A 24,309-nucleotide genomic window follows, 5' to 3' on the forward strand; every position below is an offset into this window, starting at 1 on the left:
GACTCTTAATTATAGAAACATCTGCATTTAATATTAGTGGAATAAATTGTAGTAAAGTTTTATTAAAAAGAAACATTAGGATGAAACATGACAAAAATGCCGTATCAAATATGTTCAGTATTCATGATTTAGTAAAAGATGAACAGTTAATAGTGTGAGAGTAACTGGTGATACGATGCAATGAAAAAAAATAGGAAAATCATTAACATAAGTGGATTGTAAACAGTGTGTGGGTGTGTGGCAACAAAGAAAACGGTGTGTTGAGTGGGAAAATTTACACCTTAGGGGTAGCTATTAAATATTACATTTAATACTGACGTTACAGTTAACCTAGATCTGTAATAACTTAAAATAAAAAAAAAACGTGAAAATCCCTTGACCGCTTATGAGTTAGAATAAGGAAAGTTAGGATTTGTTTGAGATTACAATACATACAATACAATATAGGTACTTACTAAATCATCCAGGCTGTCAATCATACACTTATTTTTATTATTTTTATTATTATTATTCACTGTATCGTGTATGTTAACAAATTGGATGTGGAAACTATTGGGTTAAAAATCAACTAATCTGTTTTTATAACTTTATTTATTTATAACAATGGAAAGGGATTTAAAGCTTATATGGATATTGTATATACCGAGGTGTTTTATTGCGAAAAAAAATTATTAAAATTTTCTCTAAAGTGTTAAACATTTCGGGCAGTCATTCACACTTGATATAACGTTATAAAAAAAATTATATGAATAATAATAATTTGTAGTTATTATTTTTGGCTCAGTTTTTCAATTACCAAGTTATTAATTAAGTCAGTACGCCAGGACAGGGGAGCTTAACTCTACCCTAACTGAACCAAAAAATACCCGATTGATTTACAGTCTGCTGCTCTGTGTCTGGGTCACCGGCGACTTGTTTTTATTATTCTCAGTCATTAATCATCACTGTGTTTGTCTTTGTCACTATCAGAAATATATGTGAAAAAATACCCCACCTTTACCTCTCTTCTGAGATATAGAGGGAATATACACAAAGGTATTATCATTAATATTACCTGTGTGTTCGTTAATATATTACACACCTCCCAATTAATATCGTCCAGATTAACATTAACACTGCCTGGAGAATATATTATCGTTAACAAATGAATGAATATATTCCCTATACATTGTTACTGATGAATGTAGTGAGTGGGACCAGGAAGTGTTGACGAGTGTGTCTGTATAACCTGTTACTACAACTACTGCCACAACAAGATACCTTATGTAGTGAGACAAGTTCATGACTCGGTGACTGTTAAGGTGGAGGAGTTAAGAGGAAGCCACTAGCAGCGGGGAGGTCAACTTTAGTGTGTAGGATGTGTCTCATAGAAGGAGGATCGATGTGTGGAGGTGAAGGTGATGGTCATAGTCAGTGGATGGGATTGAAGGTGATGGTCATGATCGATTGGTGATCCTGAAGTTGATAGGATGGTGATAGTGGGTGACCTTGAAGGTGACGGTGTCATGATCAGTGGATGACGCTGAAACTGATGAACATGGTCGTGGTGGGCTTGTGCATGTGGTTGGGATGAGTATGACTCGTCATGAATTGGTAAATGGCTGAAAGGTGACCGTAGTCTTTGAAGGTGAGGTGTGACGGGAATATCTAGGGCGGCAGATGAACCTGAAGTTGACGCTAACGTGTGACGGAATTGTAAAAGGTGGGTGGCTGGGCCTGAAAGTGACGCTGAAGGTGACGTGTGATGGGACTATGAAGGGCGGGAGCTGGGCTTGAAGGTGATGGGGCCGCCGTACTGGGCGATGGGGTGTTGGGCGTCACCATCAAACTCCACGTCTGCCACGTATCCGATGACGTGGTCCGCCTGGTACTTCACCTGTGATCGAATAACAGTGTTTTATTATGAGATCACCCAACCTAACCCAACCAAGTCAACCAAACCCAACGTAACATCACCTCATTTGCCCAAAATAGAATTAGGGTGATTAATCCTAAGGTTAAATATGCTAGAGAGGATATTCTTCAGGTGATCCTTTGCAAGATAATGGAATTGCCGAGTTGTTGCAGAAGAATGAATAAAATACACCAAGATGCAATAACAGTATCAATAAAAAGCAACAGATAATAATCATTAGATCCACAATACAAAAACTAGAAGGAAAAAAAAATATGGCGTTACGGTTTGGAGGCGGCCGTCGGGGAGCGCCACGAAGTACGACCCCTTCACCAGGTGCCCATCAGAGGTCTCGTCCTGGCCATAATCAGCGCCTGCGTAGTCGTCCTTCACCCCGTACCTGAACGAGTATGGCCGACCCTGGTGGACATATTTAATTAGTTTTATTACCAACCTATCGAATGGTAATTTTTTTTTATCGTATGAATTTCTAACTTACGACAATGCATTAATGTTTATGAGTGTTCGTAAGTTCCTGTTATGACTGAATGTTTAAATGTTCTTGAAGTGGTCGTTCAATTATTATTTTAGTTAATAGAAGTTCATATTATGTTTAATGATTTTTTGTATTAGTTCAAGAGTTTCATTTTCCATTTTTTTTAATAAGTTAACAAATTTATTATCATAGGGCATTTAAAAGGTCATGTTAGTGTGTGTGTGTGTGTGTGTGTGTGTGTGTGTGTGTGTGTGTGTGTGTGTGTGTGTGTGTGTGTGTGTGTGTGTGTGTGTCCCGTCACGATAGTCACCCCTTAAAAAAGCAATTCACAAAACCCGCACGGTGTAAATATTTCAACAAGTGACAGTCGACTCTGGAAAGCAAGAGACATAAGGTAGTGGTAAGGGACAGGTAACAGAGAGGTGAGGGACACAGACCTGCTTGTAGGAGGGCTGGGAGTAGGGAGGGGCGTAGGGTGGATCTGCTGGTAGGGAAGGGCGCGCTGCCACTACCCCCACTAACAACACTACCACCATCACGCCCACGCAGATCGGGAGACGAGGAACCTGTGATAATGACGAGGACGACATGATACATTTTGAAGGTGACTAATGTTGTTGTTCTTCATTCTATTGTTATGTGCCTTGTGATAGCTTAGGGTAAATAATAATAAGAGCAATTAAAACAAACAGAAAATGGTGCGTATAAAATTTTTCGAATATTACAGATAATTGTCCATCAGTGCGGAGGAGTAATAGCCTTCAACTCTAAGAAAAAAAAAGATTATGAAAGTAAAAGAAATCGTAACATCTACTCTTAGTTTTACCCTTACTCATCGTTAGTAAGTCACCGCCGTCAGTTGTAACTTCAGGAAGGTTTCTCGTGTGTTGGCAGATAAACGCTGTCACGTTGGCCACAGAAGAGCTTAATGTTCAGCTTTAAATGACCGCAGGAGACTTTTGAATTCATTATCTTCCCCCAATCCTGACTATAGGGGAGGGGGGGGGGCTAGGTTACAACAGACTGAATGCCTGTAAGTCTATATCTATCATCAGAAGTTGTCTCTATAGTTAAAAGGTCGTAACTTAAACTATTACAAAAATATTCAACTAAAATTCACTTCACGTGGTATAATTGGGGATGGATGATGCGCTTGTGTCGAGATGGTTCCACTCCGATGATGTCTGGCCGAGTTATGACTGTGTCGTTCTTAATATAGCACAGGTGAGTTTCGTTTGTAAGTTGAGGTGCGTGAGATGTAATAATAACCTTAGCAAACATACTGGAGAGGAGTGCGAGAAGTGCTGCCAACAACCTGGTAATGGTGACTGTGATCTCTTCCCCCTCCACTTGCTTATATACCAGTTCTGACCACCCATCCTCCCTCCCTCCCTCCACCTCCCTGTGTGAGTCCCTGCCACTCCCACCAGAGAGGTTACGGCACCTCCTCCCGTCTGGCACTCACAAGGAAGTTGGTTATTGGTCAATAGTGCCTCGGGTGGTCCATATTACATCAGGGGATGATGAGTAATTACATCAGACACTTTGAGTTGTATGTTTGTGAAAGTAGTCTAGTGTATATGGACTAATTATAATGTGTTTAAGTCCTGTATAAATTGTAAGATGGTGGGTTTTTTTGGCAGTTCACATTAGTAATACGCTCGTTATATTCTGTTTTGTATTTTTATTTTTATTTTTTCGAAAACTGAAGATTATAATTAGCTTTACTGTATATCAAGAGGAACGGACAGCCTGTTTAACTCGAGAGGGAAGGGTAACAAATATCTGGTGAGGCAAATGGACAAACAATGGGCAGACTCAGAAGCTATCGTATTGAAATTAAATCCTGCGGAGTTTGACCCTCCCTTCCCAGGGTAGAAAAAAGTCTCGTCACTCGTTGATGTTTCTGTTAACTGATGACAAATTTCATCAGTGTAATGTACGTCAGTATCCCTGAGGTGTATTTTTATATTATAATAGTCCTCCTGTGTGTGTTGAATGACCATTTTTTTTGTATTTTCATCAGACAACTTTGTAACAGTATACCATTTGTTTAGAGAGATTTGACTTTCAAAATTAATTTTCTAGTGAAACAAAGTAGACTTGATCATGATAAGTCACACCTGTAGTACTTTAGCTAAAGCAGCAGCAGAAGTAGTGAATAATTTGATGCTATTACACATTGTGTACGTTAATTATAACAGCTCATGATTTATTTATACGAATTACAGGTTTGAACGTATAGAACTGAATATTGGACGCCCCAGCTTTTTTTACCTGGATATTAACCACTTTGACTTCTTCACTACGGGGACGCCACTTTTCGTATGTAATTTAGCTGACGCCAGACGATTTTTATTCAGCACAGAGGCGGCACCAGACAGAAGGGGTGGTTAACGCCACCTGGGAGAGTTATGCTATGTTCAGTTAGGTTAGCAAGTGAAATAAACTCGTTTGTGTAATCTTTAGATGATCCCAAGAATCAGATACAAGTACCCACGTACGTTTACATATTTACGCAAGCCCTCTGTTATATATTATGACATGTTGTCTCGACCACTCATAACCATGAATATTAAATAAATGGAAGCACGGTAACTAAACAGAAGCCATAACAAGGAAGTCCTAACCACAAAATCCCTCGCCCTTCCCACAACGTCTGTATTCGAGATAAAGGAATTAGCCGCTTGTTGGCTTTCACTAGTATACCTGTATATCATACGTACGCGCTGGTGAATAGTGTAATTAGCTCACCATAAAGACCTGTGATGATGGCAGGAGGAGGGATGTGTGGCAAGGTGCGGTCTACCAGGGGACTCCTTGGCTGCTGGGTCCTCTGTTGTTTTTTATGTGTCGTTGTGTTATCATTGTGCACCTCCTGATTTTTTCCTTCCTCTGTTGATGCTGACCACCGGCTGCAACTCTATTAATAAACCGTTTATTATTATTATTATTTTACACACGCCAAAGCTCATACGCAATCCCAACCACAACTCCGAATTCCCTCTCCCTCCTCTGCCCCTGTCCATCATCCCTTCACCTCCCCCATTACTTTCACGATGCTCTCTACTTCAGCCTGCTGCAACGCGTCAAGCACTGTGCATGTATGTATCTGCCAACTTCCAAATGTACAGTACACTCGAGTGGGAAAAAAAGTACTGTATTCGCTCAGTAATGCAAAAAACAAAAAAATATTAATGGTCTCTCTCTCTGTTTATTTTTAAAATGATTTATTTGACTATCGGTTGACTATCGGTTGACTATCGGCGTTGTCGTCATATAAGCTTGTCCATAAGTCACTGGCTTTTGCGTTGTCGTTGTCGTCAGCCTTGTCGTTGAAGTCATAGGTGTTGATGTCGGATTGTCAGTTTCGGTCGGCTATTTACGAAGTCGTTGTTGCGTTGTTGTTGCTGTTATCAGGTATCGATACTGAATGACTGCCGTTGGGTTCAGGCGTTGTAGGTCACTGGCGCTGAAGTTTTGACAGACTGTGGGAATTTGAACATCACTGGCGTCGATGTTGGCACTGGTGTCGATGTCGAGGTCTAAATTAATGTCAGTCGAGCGTGCGAGAAAACAAATGATCGTCTACTTATGTCGTATCTTTTTTATCCTGACATTTAAAAGCCACTTTGAGGCTGACCTTTGATTTCTGTTATTTTCAGAGTATTTATATTTTTATGATTCTTGTTATGTTTAAGATATCTTTTATTTAACGATACATTTTATTTTTACGATATATTTAATGTTTACGATGCATTTTATTTTTACGATACATTTTATTTTTACGATACATTTTATTTTTACGATACATTTTATTTTACGATATATTTCATTTGTAAGATCGTAATATTTTTATTTTATGTGATAGTTAGATAAATGGAAACTCAAAATTATAATGTATTATAAATCAGGCGTCTGCAATACGATAATATTTTTTATATTTTTTTTTACCTTATTAAAGTCGTTATGTTAGAGTTACAATATTTATCAATCACTTACAATATTCACCTGTGACTTGAATTCGTATTATTAAACAAATCACGTATTTTTTTTTATATTTAATATTAGTTTCCGTCATATTTGAGTTGGGATTTGAAACATCAAAGTAAAAGTTCTCATTGATGTCTTTGTAGTCAGGTGATAATTCTTCCTCTCTGTTGCTCCAGATAAAGGAGGTGAAATATCTGAGACAAGGTGATCAAAGGGGGGAAAATTTTGTGAGATGCTTCCCCTGCGTGACCCCGATCTTTTAATTGGTTCACTTGTTATGTGTGGGCTGGAGAGCGTGTGATCCGTCTCGTCTTTACTGCAACACCTTTACGGTTCTTTGGTAACTGTTGCACCTGCTACAAGGGATTATTGTTACTATGGCGAGGATCTTTATATTCTTATCCCCTTGTTGGTCATTTTGTTGAGTAATTTTGAAGTTTTTTGAGTACTATGCCAACCTCCTGAGTACAGCAAGTAAACCAAACGAGTAAGATATTTAAAATTTTGAGTACAATGATTTACCCCTTGAGTACTATGATTTACCCCTTGAGTACTATGATTTACCCCTTGAGTACAGTAACTTCTCGACTAAGATGACTTAAACTCTTGAATACGATGTCGTAAATTTGTACCGAAAGTTTTCTCTCGGTGAAGTAAAAGTGTTTGTCCTTCACTGGTTCTATTGTTAATTAAAAAGAGTTTGTAAAGTGTTAACCTGGTTTAGTAGTGTCATCATGGTTGGAGTTGGCCAGTATATTCGGGAGGTTTGGAAGCAGTATTGTGAAAAAAGCCTTGAGGGAACAGTTCAATAGAGGTTAGAATTTTAGAAGGATTTAGGATGAATAAATAAAGTTTCTCAGGTAGTGCTAATTAGTATATTATTTTGATCTAGTGTTTACATAATTTAGTAACCTGTACAGATGATGGTTACAGGTGCATTGACAGCCTTCCTTGGTAGCTGTTGGTGTACACTCCTTCCGGCCGGCGTTCAGTGGTATCCCCCGCCGTTCTGCTTGAAGGTGACGGCAGGACCATAGTGCTTGGGGTGTTTGGCCTGTCCGTCGTAGCTGACCTTGGCCACGAAGCCCTTGTAGTGGTCAGCTGTGTAGTCCACCTGGGAGGGGAGGAGAGCACATGCGTATGTTTAGTATTTGACAATGTTTTACTTCACAAAATAAAGCAAATCACCGAAATTCAGATGCCGTCCTTTGAATGATACTGTTTTCGCATAAGAACATACTGTTTGTTTGCGTCCGTCAGGGAGCGCGACGGTGTAGGAGCCATAGACAGCATCACCGTCCGATTTCTCGTTCTGTCCGAAGTGTGTGCCCTTGTAGTCGTCGTGGACGGCGTAGTTGAAGTGGTAGGGTAGAGGCTCCTGGGAGGGTGTAGGTGGGTAGTTAAAATATTTATAGTGAGCTGACGAGTGGGCAATGTTAATAATTATGTTTTTAGGCTCTGTGTTGATTATCGTAAACAAGAAGTCATATTGGACTTCATGAGCTAAAACGTGTTTACGTTTATCACTATATCCGTTTTCAATATCTCTACTGAAAGCTAGTCAGTACGTGGTGACAGTAGGATGGCCAGCCATGTGCTAGATCACTACTGGCTACTACAACCTTACCATAGTATATTGCTCTAAGTTATTGCTAGTTCACCTCTAGAGAACTGACAAAACAATCTATATTCACTGTGTCCTGGTTTGTGAATGGCGTTCGCCATACATAGTTCTTATACGGACTTTGATAAATAAGTTTTAATATATCCCGTCACACCATTGGATGGTCAAGTTACTTCAGTGCAAGAAAGAATAACACTCACAGTGTAACATAACAGTGTCAGAGGTTTGTTTACTTACGGAAGGGTAGGCGGGCTCGTAGCCGTCTGGGTGAGCCAGGGCGCCCACCACCACCACCAACACAGCTACAGCAACCTGGTGAGATGAGAAGTAAGGTTCAGACACTTTATTCACAATTATAAGGAAAAATGGTAAGTGGAGGTGTACACTACTGGTTACGGTGTGTTGACAGTGTAAGAGATGTTGTCTTACCTGGTTATGAAAGTTCCAGGTCAAATGGGACCGAATACTAATTCTTGTAGACCCACACTACCGCACCATCCCCAACTATTAGGCTTTGGGCCTGTTAGGACTGCCTCCAGCCCTGTTGGTTTGGGTAAGTTAGAAGTGAGACCTATATGACCTGTCAGTTCAAATATAATAATCATCGTGATCGACTCCTGTAGAGAAGAGTGAAATAATGTCGTTGACAGACTTAATAGTGAACCAATTTACGAAGGGTATGGAAGGAATACAGATCGAAGAATTCATTGTAAATTGTCACTGTAAACAAGTTGGTCAGGATCCTCGGTGTTTGGTTTACTGGGAGGAAAATAACGTGTTGTCGTGGTGTTGTAATGAGAGTGTGACCTTTATATGGATTTAAAACACCAAGTCATCGCATCTTAGTCCCTGACCGCTCGATTGTCCCGAGAAAAAGTAGGACTGAGAGGCACAAGGATGGCTCTGGGATATAAAGTTAATGTCTAGTAGGAGTCTTTAATGTCTAGTAGGAGTCTTTAATGTCTAGTAGGAGTCTTTTATGCTGTTCCAGTCATCCCAGTTTCTCGTTGGGATAGGAAACATATTTTAATGGTTAATCTTTTTTTTTTCTTTCTAACATGAGGATAAGATCACCCTGACTAATAACACAGTAGTGAAAGTGTTAAAATTGATACCGATATATTGAGTAAATAATTAATGTCGGTTTATAATACTTGTACAGCTACGATCATATAGGTAAGGGAGAATGGGATTTTTTCACTCCATTTTAATCAATTTTCTCTCTATATTAATTAGGTGTTTTGGTCGTGTGCTGACATAAATGACAATGCAAATGAACCTACATTACCTGTACGCTTCCTTACTTTATGATAAGGCCTCAGTGTTGAAAGAATGTTTGACCTCATTCATTGCTAGAAATAGATTGCTTACTATATTATGACAAAGCCAAAAAAAAAATAAATTAAATTATCACTATTATAGTTAGTATCACTTTTTTCCCCATCCCATTTATTTTCTCCAAGTGAATGACGTTTGGGTTAAAAAAGAGAAAACCTTATTTGTTTCGTTAATGAGGAACAACCAACTTAACAACTTTCTCCCTAACGTCATTAATCTCCAGGTAAACTCCATCCAGGAGTCTTTACACACCTGGGGCTGAGAATGACTATAAATAGGAAATCACTAATCAGAGCTATTTTACCTCGATCACCAATTTGGAGAAACTTTAAAGTACTAGAAAGTCAATTAGCGCTAATGGATCTTGTTCAACATCTGTAGTGAGCCTGTTATCTTGATCAACACCTGTAGTGAGCCTGTTATCTTGATCAACACCTGTAGTCAGCCTGTTATCTTAATCAACACCTGTAGTCAGCCTGTTATCTTAATCAACACATCTAGTGAGCCTATTATCTTGATCAACACCTGTAGTGAGCCTATTATCTTAATCAACACCTGTAGTGAACCTATTATCTTAATCAACACCTGTAGTGAACCTATCATCTTAACACCTGTAGTGAGCCTATTATTTCGATCAACACCTGTAATGAACCTGTTAACTTACTTGGAAGATCATTTTTGGGGGAGAGGTGAGTACAGGTAGATATGTATCAGCTGGTGAGGTTGACGAGTTAATGACTACAGCTTGCCCCATTGGTCTTTTATATACCCGCTGAGAGGTGGTGCACGAGCCAAGGACACCCACCGTGGCTCTCCCTTGGCGGCCGTGTCAGATCAGTGTCACGCCCTACCAGGCACCTCACCCTCACGCCCAACATGACTTACACTCGCTTGATTTGTGACGCCACTGGTTTAGTCACAGTCTGCTGGTGTTGAAAGATACTAGTGGCGAGTTTTAAAGTTTGGGTGGTTAGGGTCTTCGCGTTCAGAGGTGTCACTCATTACTATACTGCCTCTCTGTCTCTCTGTCTCTCTCTCTCTCTCTATTCAGTTTATATTCGTTTGCTTTATATTATATTTTGATCATTGACTCTCTCTCTCTCTCTCTCTCTCTCTCTCTCTCTCTTAATATTACTTTTATTCTCACTCTCGTATTGTTTGTATTGATTCACGAAGAGTCTTTAAGTGTCCTTTGCTGTAGCGAGTTGGAAAACACTTTCTTCACCTGATCTTGACACGACGTTCAGGTATGTATGTGGTTGGTAGGCCAGAGTACGTGTGTGTGTGTGTGTGTGTGTGTGTGTGTGTGTGTGTGTGTGTGTGTGTGTGTGTGTGTGATCACTGAGCCAAGTAGAACACCCAGTACTAGACGAGACCCACTGTTATGTCACTCTTCTGTTGTCATACATAACACTATCCGTCTATCAGTTGACTGTGTTCTATCCCATCTATCAGTTGACTGTGTTTTATTCCATCTATCAGTTGACTGTGCTTCTTGGTTATTTGGTGAGAAAGACCTACAATACCTGGTAGAACAACACCTACGATAGCTGGTAGAAAAAGACTTACGGTAGCTGGTAGTATTGGTGTTCAATGTATAGTCGATTTAGCTATAGTTCGTTTAACACCGGGTATGGCTCAGTGGTAGTGACGATCTATATATTACTCCAAGATCAAGGGTTCGTATCCCCGCTGATGGAGGTTATAGGAAGTTATGTGTATGAGTAAGAGAATTTATATACGTATCTGGTTGTATTGTTTGTATTTTCATGATTATTTTATTTATTCATGATTTATTTTATTAGTTTGTGTTTGTGTATATTTTTTTTATTTTTTTATTTTGTAGTCCAAAGTTGTCAACAAGCTTTAATATATTTCCGTGAAGAATAAAATCTCACCCGTAAGGAAAATTGTTTCTTTGGGGATGTGATGGTTCAGGCTGGTGTAATATTTGTAAATCGTTTCCTCCGTCACACACAGACACAGACACAGACAGACAAGGCTCGTCTCGTCTCGTTGTTTCTTGCCAACATTTATCACTCTTCCTCCCCACTGGCGGCCGCTTGGGGAGATCTCTTTTAACTTTTTGAGTAAGCGGCTCTAGACAATGCGAACTAGGTCATTAGGATAGTGTTTTGTGTGTGTGTGTAAAATATCTGGAGATTGTGTAAACTATCTTAGTCTCACTTGTGTAAACTATCTTAGTCTCCCTTGTGTAAACTATCTTAGTCTCCGGTGTGTAAACTATCTTAGTCTCCCTTGTGTAAACTATCTTAGTCTCCCTTGTGTAAACTATCTTAGTCTCCGGTGTGTAAACTATCTTAGTCTCCCTTGTGTAAACTATCTTAGTCTCCGGTGTGTAAACTATCTTAAAATACTCTTAAATTATTTTGAAGATTTTCTTTGATAAAATCTCATTAACCTTAAGACAACAATGCCTAAGTCATTCTAACGTTATCTTTAAGGAAAACTCTCAAGCTATTTTAAGAGAGTCGCCCCTCGGTAACGTGAAATAGGTTAGTCATCCCGAGATAACTTGAACTTGGTCAGTCATCCCGAGATAACGTGAATCTGGTCAGTCATCCCTTGATAACGCAAACTAGGTTACTGAAAACATCTTAAAAGGTGAACAATTTCCAAACGTTAAATAGGTGGTTGTGTTAAGACAATGCTAGTCAGGGTTCATTTAAAACTCTTTAAATAAAAAAATACCTCAAACGATTTTACAACAGTGAGCGGCAGATAGTGTAGGTCCGTGTACATAAAACAGTCGTTGAGGAAAGGAAAGAAACGTTTTTTGAGCCAACTGGGTCATTTAAAACAGTTCGGCAGTGAAATACGTAAAACTTTTTAGTGACGCCAACCGTAAGAGTGGGAGTATGTTGTAATCTTCCAGTAAATAATATCCACTGAAAATCATAATCAATACACTCTGGTAATAACAATAAGAAAATATCGTGCAAAATAAAATAAACAATAATTAAATAAAATAAAAACTGCAAATAATATCAGTCAGGTCAGGAAAGGCGGCATTGGACCGACTAAACTCATGTAAAATTAGAATGTTTCCCTTAAATGTAACTTACAGTGTAGTAATTTTTCTACCATTAAAAGTAGTAAAAGTTTAATAGTTTGGCGGAAATAACTGGATGGTTTAAAATTTCCTGGAGGCTACCTTACATAATTATTACTATGTACAGGATACGAGTCGTGTGTGTGTGTGTGTGTGTGTGTGTGTGTGTGTGTGTGTGTGTGTGTGTGTGTGTGTGATACATCATGGTAATCCCGGTATCTAACTGCAAGAAGAAACATAAACGGGAGTTATGCGAAAAACGTAAAGTCTTATATATTTTTGTGGGAGTAAGTTGAATATCTTTATGGCTATGTTGTTCTGGGTGTTTCAGCTACTGGGGATATTTTTACCGGTACTGAAATAGAATGTTGTTGTTGTACCAGTTTTAATTTATTCAGCTGCCTGGGTTATTATTCAGAATTCATAACAACACACAACTTGAGATTATAACCTTCTAAAATGCATAGATTCCACAGACATTACAAAATTACCTGGATTTTTTTTTTACAATATATAACACCTGGAGGCTTATGAAGGTAAGGGTAGTTCAAACAAATTACCTATGTGACCCAGAATAAGATGCCAGATATTGCGAAGTATCGAAGGAATTTTGTCCACAACTGCAACAATGACGATGATAAATTAACATCGTCAGATTTTACCTCCATATACAACAAAGGTATTGAAGTCAATGATAGTTATAGAGACGACCTTCATACCTGTTATCCCTGTGTGCACTATGTCTCCCAGTTAGGACTCACCTCACATACGATATACTATGATAAAAAAGGAAGTAAATTTTCTTGTACAACATCTCATTCCCTTACCGTCATGGCGGCTGTAGTATCATGTTATTTTTTTTATAGTAGTTAATCGAACAAATCATAACTACTCTATTCTCGCTAACTTTCTCTGATTTAACTAACATATCCCAGAGTAATTAGGTTAGGTTAGGTTCAGTTGCTTCGTTTGATGTGTATTAAAGTTTGTAGGATTTTTATGGCTAGCGTGAGTAAAATCAATAGTCTAAAACACTTGTATAGTAGAATGCGATGAGTATAACAATATTTACTCTATAAAGCTTGTAGAAATAAACACCAAATAAGGGTTAAATTAGACCGCGATACTAAACTAAAGTTGTACCCAGCCTAAAGTTGTACCCGGCCTAAAAAAAAAAATATCCCGAGCAAACCTAATAATACTTGGTCTATTTTAAGTAAACGAAGCCAGCGGTGCATTACGTGTGTCCAGTGTGAGTCATGGTGTACTGTATATCCTTATGACACATTGGACCTGAATATCATTACTAACATTGTGGCAGGCTTCAGGTGGGAAAATTATGGAAGCCTTAATAATATTGTGTTATGATAAAGCTCGTTGGCGGACACAGTGGCGGTCATAATGCTTTGGAGTGGGAGTTGGTGTTGAATTATTTTTTGGAGTATTTTTTTTTTTAATTGGGGAGTAATTCTCTCTCTCTCTCTCTCTCTCTCTCTCTCTCTCAATGCCAGACAAGCGTTATCGTTCGTCCTCTCTCCACTCCACCTGCTGTAGCGGTCGTGTTATGGCGAAGCAGTGGAGCCGATTATTCGCTGTTGATCAGTTTCCAAGAACCTTTATAAAGCCTTGGAGTGACGTCATTACCTCCATTGTGTCTTACCTTACAGAAGAAATTTGATTTACTCGGAGTGATGTTTTTTTCTTCTCTTTCCACCAATCACGTTCATCTCTATATTTTCTATACTCCCCAGTCTGTTTTTTGGTCAGGGCAGGTCAAGTCAAAGGTCATGTTTACAGTACCTGTTAGTCTTGATATGGTCAGGGCAGGTCAAAGGCCATGTTATGCAGTACTGTTCGTCTTGATATGGTCAGGGCAGGTCAAAGGTCATGTTATACAGTACCTGTTACTCTTGATATGGTCAGGGCAGGTCAAAGGTCATGTTATACAGTATCTTTTAGTCTTGATATGGTCAGGGCAGGTCAAAGGTCATGTTATACAGTACCTGTTAGTCTTGATATAGGACAGGTCAAGGGTCATGTTATACAGTACCTGTTAGTCTTGATATGATCAGGGCAGGTCAAAGGTCATATTATACCTACAAATCTGCTACGTGGTCAGTGGTCAGGGTGGGAAAACGTATAATAGTATCAAGAATGTTTCGATAAGAGGAATTTTGACCAAGCACGTTGACTTATCCATTTTCGTTGCCTGACAGTTTGCTATTTGGGTCCAACAGGTCAGAGGTCACGGGAGACGCAATAAACATAATATTATTAGGGCTGCTTCTATTTGTTAATCTAATTAATCCGTAGGTTCGTGAGTAGAAGGGTTGGTCATTATCCTGCCTTCGGTCCATAGTCTCAAGGGATCAGCGAAGAGAGAGAGAGAGAGAGATATTCCTCCTCTTTCCCCTTACCCCTCCTTCCCCCCACTCCCACCCTCTTTACTTTTGCCTCCTCTTTGCCCAAATATTGTCTTTGTTCATACTTTATACATATGTTCACTTTCACCTGTTCATGTTCAGTATACATGTTCACTCTCACTTGTTCATATCTGTGCCGAAATTTCTGTTGGCTTATTTACATTCCTTATGTCTACTGTAGTAAAAAAAATCGTCTTATTAATTAGTGTCTTGATGAGAACAGCAGAAAATTTAGTAAAAAATAAGAAAGGTGTAGCAAGTAGATATATATATATGGACCCTTGTTCTACTTGGTCCAAACCTAACCTAACCTAACCTAACCATAGAGATTGGGGGCATAGTGTCAGTGGTTCCCAAGTGCTAAATATCCGTAGTCGTAACATTTAGTGGGGAAGGTGAACATCACCCTCGGGAGAATGTAATAGATCTCCCTGTAATGTATTGGACGAGTTTTCTGTGGAGTTAAACACGGGAACTAGACTAAATGAAGAAATTTTCACTCCGATATTAAAATCTTCTGATGTTTTTATCTCGTCTCGTCACACTTAATTTAAACGATACGGTGAGACTTTACTGTCAAGGAGTGTGATTAAATTATTTTTATCATTCCAAGATACGATGATATATATATTTTTTTTTGCATGGATGTTTTAGTATTTTATATAAGAAGAAGGTGTTGATTTATCGCATGTTGGTGAAGTTGGTCCAATATACATCTTTCCTGACCTAACTGATATGGTTTTTCTCTTCAGTATTCTTGGTCATTGTTGTTACATATCCGAAAGTTAGCGTTATAACTGACATGTGACTGGCATGTGACTGGTGGCGCCTTATATACCTGATGAGCGTAACGTCACAAGTACCTGTCGGAGACCCAGTCAACAGGTTATAACTTGGGGCTGAGGTGAACGTTGGCTCCGCGCTCTCGACTGTTCAATCTGACTGGTCATGTGACTGGTGGTGTGTTAGCCAGTCGTATTTCCTCGTTCATGATTGCTAGTCCAATAAGAGGAATATTATGAGTTTTAGGTGAAATGAGCCTCAATTTTTAGTGGGTCAGGACCTAATCATGGGGAGTGGCACCCTTTGGCTGTGTTCTTAGGACTGGTCTTCATATTCACGTTTAGGTTCGGTTCAAGTCTGTTAGGATTGGGGTGTCTTAAGACTGGGGCCTCTTGGGACTGGGGCCTCTTGGGACTGGGGTTTCTTAGGACAGGGTTCACTTGGGACTGGGTTTCTTAACACTGGGGTTTCTTAGGACTGGGGCCTCTTAATAATGGTGCCTCTTAGGACTGGAGCTCTATTAACAGGTCTCACACACCCCCTGGCATAGCTGTAATACGTTTTGATAAATATTCACGTACAGTGTTGTGGCGTTATTAGTGCTATCTTCTCATCAGTCGTTTAATTGCTTGTTGATATGTTATAAAAAACACAAAAACATTTACCCAGTGAGTTTTTACACATTACAGCGTGTGACAGTTGGCATTATAACTTTTTAGGTACAATTTTGGACAACATTCCCTCGACATTTTATACAATAACTGCCATCAACTACTTAAGGGCCAATTATAGGGTAGGTAAGAGGGATTAGTATTTTAACACTTATATTTGTCTCCGTATTATAGGATTTTCTTCGCTATAATGACAGTGTATAATATGATGAAAGATAGAGTTCACCAGCCAAAAATCAAGCATGATCCATAAGTATTCCACCAGATACTGTATTGCTAAGGATGGAGGCTGGTGTTGTGGGTGTATAGTGTGTGTGTGTGGGTATGCGCAATATTTTTACTTGTTTCAATTACTGTTTTCCACATTTGTCTTCCACTACTGTCCCTCGGGTTATCTCCTCTCCCTCTCTTCCTTCATGTTTCCGTATCCCGCGATTCACCCAAAACAAAAATGGGAGAGAAGTAATTATAATAGATAAATAGAGAGTTAGTTACAGCATAATAACATCGTAAAGCCCCCGCCATCAGACGTTCCTCCATGGGGTAAATCGGATGAATAATTGCTCAAAGGATTTTCCGCCAATATTTTATCGTAAAAAATATGGACGACACATTTTTAATCTTTAAATCCTCTTTACAATTTATTCTCATCATCCCCCGACAGATAGCGTGAGTGGGGAGATATAATCATGGTAATGTTAGTCTGTGTAGAAAAATGGTGTCCGTACAGGAGCTCAAGTCTTATCTGTTTCATTGATACCAAGTTTCTTGTATCAGTTTATGGATGTTTTTGTTTGTGGTATTGGTGAAGGGTGTGAGCCTCCACGGTGGCTTTAGCTTCTATATTAGAATAAGTTGATGCAGAAAGTCGTTCAATTGATCTGTGGGACAAATAATGGAGAGATACTTTACCATTATTTGCACTAAACAATTAATATACTCAGTAACTTGTTTTAGACTAAATATCAACACGGGAACCACCAAGTTAATTTGTTTTTCACTTTGTACCGCACTTGTATTATTATGCCTCAATAAACTGTTTCAATTGCATCTGTTACTCTCAGTCAGTCCGCCTTCATTCAACCAAGCCACCGTGATGACCTACTGTACTCCTCTTCTTCACTCCTGGCCACAAGTACTTCATAAGACTTAGAACTGGCAGGGAAACTGAATCGTATTATTACACACACACACACACACACACACACACACACACACACACACACACACACACACACACACACACACCAGCATAAAACACATCAACCACCTTCAGGGCATCTTTGGTATTATAATAAATCCCTGTGATATATACTCGTATTTGTGTTTATTCGAGGACGTCCGCTTTCAGCTCTCCTTCCTGAAATACTGAGCAGCTTATATAGTTGTCATGAGTGTAAACATTGTGGAGGTTTATCTATTGACATTCCTGTTGGTGATCTTTTGTCTTTAGATAACACTTGAGTAATCTGGCGTCGGACAGTTATCTGGGTTTACTGTATCGTGACTCTTGTTGTGGTATAGTACTGTTCTCTTGTTAATGGATGGGTATTGCTTTCTGTCATTGAATAGCTTACTAATATGGGATATCTGAAGCGACAGCAGTGAAGAGATAATACACTTGTAATAATAATAATAATAATAATAATAATAATAATAATAATAATAATAATAATAATAATTAACGGTTTATTGAAAGAGAATGGCAGCCGGGAAGCTGAAAATATACAGTTACATAATTGGGGAATGGCTCTCTTGATTTACAAATAATATACAAGTAACATAAGTGATACAAATATGATGTCTAATATATTATAGGAATAGCCGTGTGTGTGTGTGTGTGTGTGTGTGTGTGTGTGTGTGTGTGTGTGTGTGTTCTGGCCAGTCGAAACGGCACTATCGTTTTTCGTCAAACTTGGTGGAAAAATTGCAAAAAATTCGTAGAGTGGAACAAACCTGGTCCCATGTCGACGGTTTCTTTAGGAAGGCCTTAATTAACCATTTTATTTACACTGGAAAACGATGCAAGTCTACGGACGTGGCGCACCCTCATTCGCTGTACGCTGTCAGCCGGACGGCAGTTGCGCGCTAGCCAAGCACGAACGTTCAAACTTTCACCGGGCACGAAGGGCCCGCGATCACTTGTATAATAACTAGGTGGGGAGAAGCTCAAACTACAGGGCATTTCAACATAGTGGCAGTGCAAAAAGTAAGATAGACTGGGAGTGAATACGCTGGTTGATTGCAAGTTATTGATAATATTTACAATGGTTGGGACTGGGCTGTTCTTTTAGTGATCAGTTCGTGCTCGCATGGGCTGGGTGCGGTTGTGGTGTCGAATAGCAATTCTCGGACGAGGGATCTCGGGTGGTAGTAGGGGTTGTTGTCGAGGATGGTGCAGAAGCTTCTCACCAAATTTGCAGATGAGGTCGTGATGATGGTCAGTGAGAGCCGAGAGGGTCACTGTGTTGAGCTCTTCTTGATATGTGGAGTAGGAAGGGGAGAGAATAATCTTGCAGGCATTCTTTTGCACTTTTTCTGGGTGTTTACGTTGTGTGGCATTTAGGGAGGAAAACCAGGTAGGGGAGGCATAGGTGAGCTTGGGAAGTATGCATGTTGAGTAAACACGGTGTTTCCGGCCACATTACACCATAACAGGTTAATGCTTATAAGAGTAAAAACAAAACAGAATAAACCTTCAGTATTACATCAGCTTGGCTAAACGAAAACAGCGGTCATGCTACATTAGGCAGGACATAAGCCCTATTTTGCATATAGGACCTTAATCTGGCACTTAATTTTCGGGGAGGATATAGTTTTTGTTGCTGATGCCCCCAACAAAACTCAGTGACACTTGATTTTTTTTTCTGAAGAATTAGTTGCTGGAGACTATGTTTATAAGTAATAGATACAGCACGTATAAATCAGCATTTGATTTCTTGAATAATGATTAAAAGTAAATACAGTGTAAGCCTGTAAAGGATGTTTATTTATATTACAAAAATATACAAGGTGAAACAAATTCTGGCACGGCTTTGTGAAAGAAAGTGTGAGAGGGGGTGAAGTGGTTCTCAGTGGCCGTAGCCTTGGTGCTTGAAGGTGATGGCTGGGCCGTAGTGTTTAGGGTGCTGAGCCTTGCCGTAGTAGCTGACCTTGGCTACGTAGCCCTTGTAGTGGTCAGCTGTGTAGTCCACCTGAGGGAAAGAGAAATGATTTAACATAATATAACTTCTACTGTGGGTGTGGATATTAACCAAAAAGATGTGTTTTGACAAGTGTAAACAGTGTGAGGAGGTGGGTCGTACCCTTTGTTTGCGACCGTCGGGGAGGTCGACGGTGTAGGAGCCGTACACAGCTTTACCGTCGGACTTCTCTTGTTGGCCGTAGTTGGCGCCCTTGTAGTCGTCGTACACGTTGTAGTTGAAGTAGTAGGGCAGCGGCTCCTAAGGGTGGGTGTCGTTAAGTGCTTATTAATAAGTATAATTGTGTTTTAAGATAGGTATATGTCTTATTAATCATACAGGTAAACACAGTATGGAAAAGGACTAATATATTAGGTAAAGGTGATTGGTACTCACCGGTTTGTAGACTGGTTCATAGACGTCAGGGTCAGCTAGGGTCACGCCCACCACCACCAGGACCACCAACACCTGCGGGCAGACTTGGTGTAAGTGTTCCTGTGTACTTCTGCTTATTACCTCATTTTAAAGATTAGTTAAACAGAGGCTAAGAAAATATATTAAAAAACTGACACAACAAAATCACATGAATTGTACCGGTAAAAATTCCTTTAACATATCCCAACTCTCCATTGACACCCTTAACAGTTGCTTTGAATTGCTCCAGTTGTAGTAATGTACTGGTTTGGTGAAGTGCTTTTCAATTAATATATTTACATGTGCAAACGATCCTTTTATTGATTTCCTTAAAAGCTCTTTCCATCGGTATATTACTTGAAGTGATACGTAAATTATTTTAATATTTCTTAGTATTTCAAATGCGTATAAGTCACTTTAACTAGTATAGTGTGTACAGTTGTGGCCCTGGTGTCCACAAGGTGTTATTTACACAGTACACTACATGTTCCTTCATAGTTTGCAATACTATGATGTTACTGACTCGGTAAATCATGTTTGCTGGAGTTATGATTCGGCTACAGCTGAGAACTGTGAGTGAATGACTGGGATGTGACTGGTGGCTCTTTATATACGTAGTGTGGGTGACGTCACGGGTGTGCTCGGCCAAAAAGTGACTAACTCTGGGTGGAGGTGCACGTGACTGTTCCAGCAGACTGATGTAGTGTAATTGTTATATTTCTTCCATTGTATTTATTACCATAACTCAGTCGTATTTACTCATTCATAACCGATTATAGCAGAGGGTAGAGGCACCACACCTTGGGTAACACCTTGTATATTCACTCTTAAAATGTCTACTGTTTATTGTATGAATATGTTTTACAGTATTCGAATTTGGAAACAAAATTTGAGTTTATGGGAGATGTTTGGTAATACAAATGTTTGATGTTTAATGTATAACACAATCTTTTTAAATCACTGTGGAAGATAAAATACATGAACTGTTGGTGTACCGCCCTGGTAGTAATGTGGGGTTGAAAAATATATAATGTAGAATAATGTCAGTGAATGTGACGCTCTGTGATTATAAGGGAAATACAATTTAATTATAATATTTTAACGGAAAAAGCAAAATTTTATTGTACAAAATGTATTTTTAATCACTAGTACGAGAATATTATACCGGGTACATTATGTTATACGTTGTTACACGATATATTGTGGTGCACATTATATATATATATATATATATATATATATATATATATATATATATATATATATATATATATATATATATATATATGTGTGTGTGTGTGTGGGAGAGCAGAGGTCTAATGGTAAAAAGTTTCGGTGTGTTTACTTTAGTTGGGTTAAGTTTGTGTGTTTGCCTCAGTTGCTGACGTAGTGGGCGAGTATTGTGCCCTCCAGTGTGACTATGGCATTGCACACAACAATATCAACATCCTGTCTTAGGGTATTTCAAATTATAATATTTTTTCATTATTAATATTAATATTTTTTATCATTATTAAACATGCATTATGGTTATCAATATTAATTTTGCTTGTAATCAATAACGAAAACTTGACTTTAAAATAACGTAACTAGTGATCAATCACAGCTGTATTAAAATAGTTTTGGTTTTCCTTAGTAAGGAAAAAATAATTATATGACCTTAACAGTTTAGCTACGTGTATGATGCAGATTTATAACCTTAATATTATTGCATTTATTCTGCTCACCTTATAATGTTGGATTAAATTATAAATTTTACCATGTTCATGTTGTATTATTTGAAACAATGACTTGACCATAGGATTATTCCCTTTAACATATTTTTAACTAAATTATAGATAGTTAGATAAATGCATATTTTAATGTTCTAGTTCACATCTTCAAGAAGCAGTTGTGAATATCTCGTTACGATTCATTTTACATTGCATATATCACACATTGATGACGTAATAATCACCTGTAGAACTTTTCAAACTAATACGTTAGTTACTAATCCAAGTATTTTATAACGATATGGACAGGTGTAAATTATCTCCTTCCATATTAAGTAATACAGTGCATGAAATACCTTAACTTGTTTATTGTGAAGTGTCTGTGTGTTCCAGTGAAAGTATCCAGGACATGCAAGTTAATGATACAAGGGTGTCTGTGTGTATGTGGGTATATTTTATTTTTTTATTTTTTCTATTGTTTCAGCACCTGTCTCTCCCTCTTTACCTGTCTTCCACCACTCTTCCCTACTGTTTGCCATCATTGTTCAGGCTCCTGTAACCCTTGATGGAGAAATATAAAGTGGGAGAGGATATTAAAGATAATGCATACATAGATAGATGGGCGGGCGGGCGGGCGGGCGGGTAGATAGATAGATAGATCCGAACTCATATCCATTTGTAATCAATGATCGTAGTACAGTTAGAAGTTGTCACACATTACATGAATGAGCTTACTGCTGTGTTCAGTTCTGATGCTTTTAAGTAACACTGCAGTACAGGAGAGCCAGATAAGCAGGAAATACCGAAATACGAAAGAGCATTTAACCTTTTAAGCTTAGGATGGAATATAAACTTGTAGGTAAAGAATATATTTATTTATTTGATATTTATATACAACTTAGAGTGCACGGCGTGATAAATGTGTGAGGGCGAGGTAGTGAGGAGTGGTTCTCAGTGGCCGTAGCCGTCGCCTTGGTGCTTGAAGGTGATGGCTGGGCCGTAGTATTTAGGGTGCTGAGCCTTGCCGTAGTAGCTGACCTTGGCTACGTAGCCCTTGTAGTGATCAGCTGTGTAGTCCACCTGAGAGAAACAAAAGATTTATTAGAATTCAATTCTACTGTTGACGTGGAACTCAAAAATATTTGTTTTGACAAGTGTAAACAGTGTGAGGTGGGTCGTACCCTTTGTTTGCGACCGTCGGGGAGGTCGACGGTGTAGGAGCCGTACACAGCTTTACCATCGGACTTCTCCTGCTGCCCGTAGTTGGCGCCCTTGTAGTCGTCATACACGTCGTAGTTGAAGTAGTAGGGTAGCGGCTCCTGAGGGTGATGTTAAGTGGTGGTTAGTAGATATCAGGTACTCAGGTAGGTACAGTATAATCCAAGGTGATATAAATTTGCTGTTAACTTGTGTGCTATAGTTAACCTTTCTCATAAAATAGCTTAGTGAGTTAATACTGTATTAAAACTTTGTAATTCTTTGTACTGTACACTCACCGGTTTGTAGACTGGCTCGTAGACGTCAGGGTCAGCCAGGGTCACGCCCACCACCACCAGGACCACCAACACCTGCGGGAGGAAGTTATTTCATATTTATTTTAAGATAGAATTATTTTGCTGGTTTGTACTTTTTCACATTAAGGTACCCGGAAACATTATCTGTTTGTCTTTTATAATATATTTTTACGTATATTGAGCCTAACTTATAATATTGCACACAAAAATAAAGGTTTGCGTGCCAGAAAGAGTTGGAATTGTTAAAACTTTGGTAGAAAATGCTTTGTTGGATGGCACACGAAATTTTTGTATTTTCGTTGTATAATTTGTGTGGGTTTGTAGCACCTGTTATCGTTTCATACTTTGCTGTAGGAAACGGAAAATTTTATTTCAGGTTATTGATTAAAAATATTCTGAAGGGCTAAGTTGTCGCTTCAGTGGTGTTCATATTAAGTGAAGGAACAGTTGGCTTGGGAAAGGAAGCTGTGAGTGTGTGTGTGACATAAAAACACGATACATTAAAACGAGTTATAACCCTTAACAGACTTATTATTACACTACTCACTTTGGAGAACATTTCGCGAGTTTTGTGATACGTAGGCGGGTGAGTGCCAGGTCGATATGAGTTGTGTTTATCTAACCTGGTGCTTAAATACTCATATCCACCTGTTACCTACCACACCTCACTCCGTTACGTCATGGCGGCCACACGTTCCTCGCCCACGTACCTTTTTGTTTTCGATCTACACTGAATTATTTTTCATTCACTGGAACGGAATTTGGTCACGTATTATGTTTCAAATCTGTGGGCGGTAATGACTCGTGTCGGATCAACTATTGCTAGGTTGGGTGTTGGTTGCAGGCAAAGTGTTGGTTGCAGGCTGGGTGTAAGTTGTAGACTGTGTGTACATTATAGACAGGGTGTAGGTTACAGGATGAGTGTTTGTGGTGTGTTGTATTTCACATTAACGGGACTAATACTTATCTTATGAATTATAACCCAACAATAAGTTTTGGGTTAACTGTTCTCCATCACTTTACCCCGAGGAATATTGTCACAGATTTTTTTCTGCAAAACTTCCACACACGAGTCGTGAATGTACGTGTGTGTGTGTGTGTGTGTGTGTGTGTGAGAGAGAGAGAGAGATAAACGCAACATGGCGATTAGACGTTGATAAACTACGAACTTAGCAATTAAGGGTCACTAATG

General features: G+C 39.0%; 3 protein-coding genes across 3 annotated transcripts; all 3 read right to left on the reverse strand.

Moving 5' to 3' along the window:
• Positions 1-593: 593 nt before the first annotated feature.
• Positions 594-3,719, reverse strand: LOC121874724 (cuticle protein 7-like). The gene is made up of 4 exons (XM_042379002.1): positions 3,660-3,719; positions 2,828-2,956; positions 2,180-2,314; positions 594-1,876 (listed from the first exon to the last, which is right to left on the reverse strand). The coding sequence occupies exons 1-4, from the start codon at positions 3,669-3,671 to the stop codon at positions 1,751-1,753; spliced, it is 402 nt and encodes a 133-aa protein (XP_042234936.1). The 5' UTR covers positions 3,672-3,719; the 3' UTR covers positions 594-1,750.
• Positions 3,720-7,244: 3,525 nt separating this feature from the next.
• LOC121874726 (cuticle protein 8-like) lies at positions 7,245-10,071 on the reverse strand. The gene is made up of 4 exons (XM_042379003.1): positions 10,010-10,071; positions 8,245-8,319; positions 7,624-7,761; positions 7,245-7,497 (listed from the first exon to the last, which is right to left on the reverse strand). Exons 1-4 carry the CDS (start codon positions 10,019-10,021, stop codon positions 7,372-7,374), a joined length of 351 nt encoding a protein of 116 aa, XP_042234937.1. The 5' UTR covers positions 10,022-10,071; the 3' UTR covers positions 7,245-7,371.
• Positions 10,072-19,263: 9,192 nt separating this feature from the next.
• Positions 19,264-23,747, reverse strand: LOC121874744 (cuticle protein 21-like). Its single transcript, XM_042379026.1, has 4 exons — positions 23,665-23,747; positions 23,100-23,171; positions 19,601-19,738; positions 19,264-19,489 (listed from the first exon to the last, which is right to left on the reverse strand). The coding sequence occupies exons 1-4, from the start codon at positions 23,674-23,676 to the stop codon at positions 19,367-19,369; spliced, it is 345 nt and encodes a 114-aa protein (XP_042234960.1). The 5' UTR covers positions 23,677-23,747; the 3' UTR covers positions 19,264-19,366.
• Between the last annotated feature and the right edge of the window lie 562 nt (positions 23,748-24,309).

Source organism: Homarus americanus, unplaced genomic scaffold, assembly GCF_018991925.1.
Source record: "Homarus americanus isolate GMGI-L3 unplaced genomic scaffold, GMGI_Hamer_2.0 scaffold40841, whole genome shotgun sequence".
In the NCBI taxonomy this organism is placed as follows: domain Eukaryota; kingdom Metazoa; phylum Arthropoda; class Malacostraca; order Decapoda; family Nephropidae; genus Homarus; species Homarus americanus.

Excerpts from the sequence above, each read along its gene's own strand:
- LOC121874724 (XM_042379002.1), bottom strand. Across the intron at positions 2,315-2,827 it reads CCCAGCCCTCCTACAAGCAG|GGTCGGCCATACTCGTTCAG; the intron begins GTCTGTGTCCCT and ends TATGTCCACCAG. Across the intron at positions 1,877-2,179 it reads CCGACGGCCGCCTCCAAACC|GTGAAGTACCAGGCGGACCA; the intron begins GTAACGCCATAT and ends ATTCGATCACAG.
- LOC121874726 (XM_042379003.1), bottom strand. Across the intron at positions 7,762-8,244 it reads ACGAGCCCGCCTACCCTTCC|GAGCCTCTACCCTACCACTT; the intron begins GTAAGTAAACAA and ends ACACCCTCCCAG. Across the intron at positions 7,498-7,623 it reads CTGACGGACGCAAACAAACA|GTGGACTACACAGCTGACCA; the intron begins GTATGTTCTTAT and ends CTCCCCTCCCAG.
- LOC121874744 (XM_042379026.1), bottom strand. Across the intron at positions 19,739-23,099 it reads ACGAGCCAGTCTACAAACCG|GAGCCGCTGCCCTACTACTT; the intron begins GTGAGTGTACAG and ends ACCCACCCTTAG. Across the intron at positions 19,490-19,600 it reads CCGACGGTCGCAAACAAAGG|GTGGACTACACAGCTGACCA; the intron begins GTACGACCCACC and ends TCTTTCCCTCAG.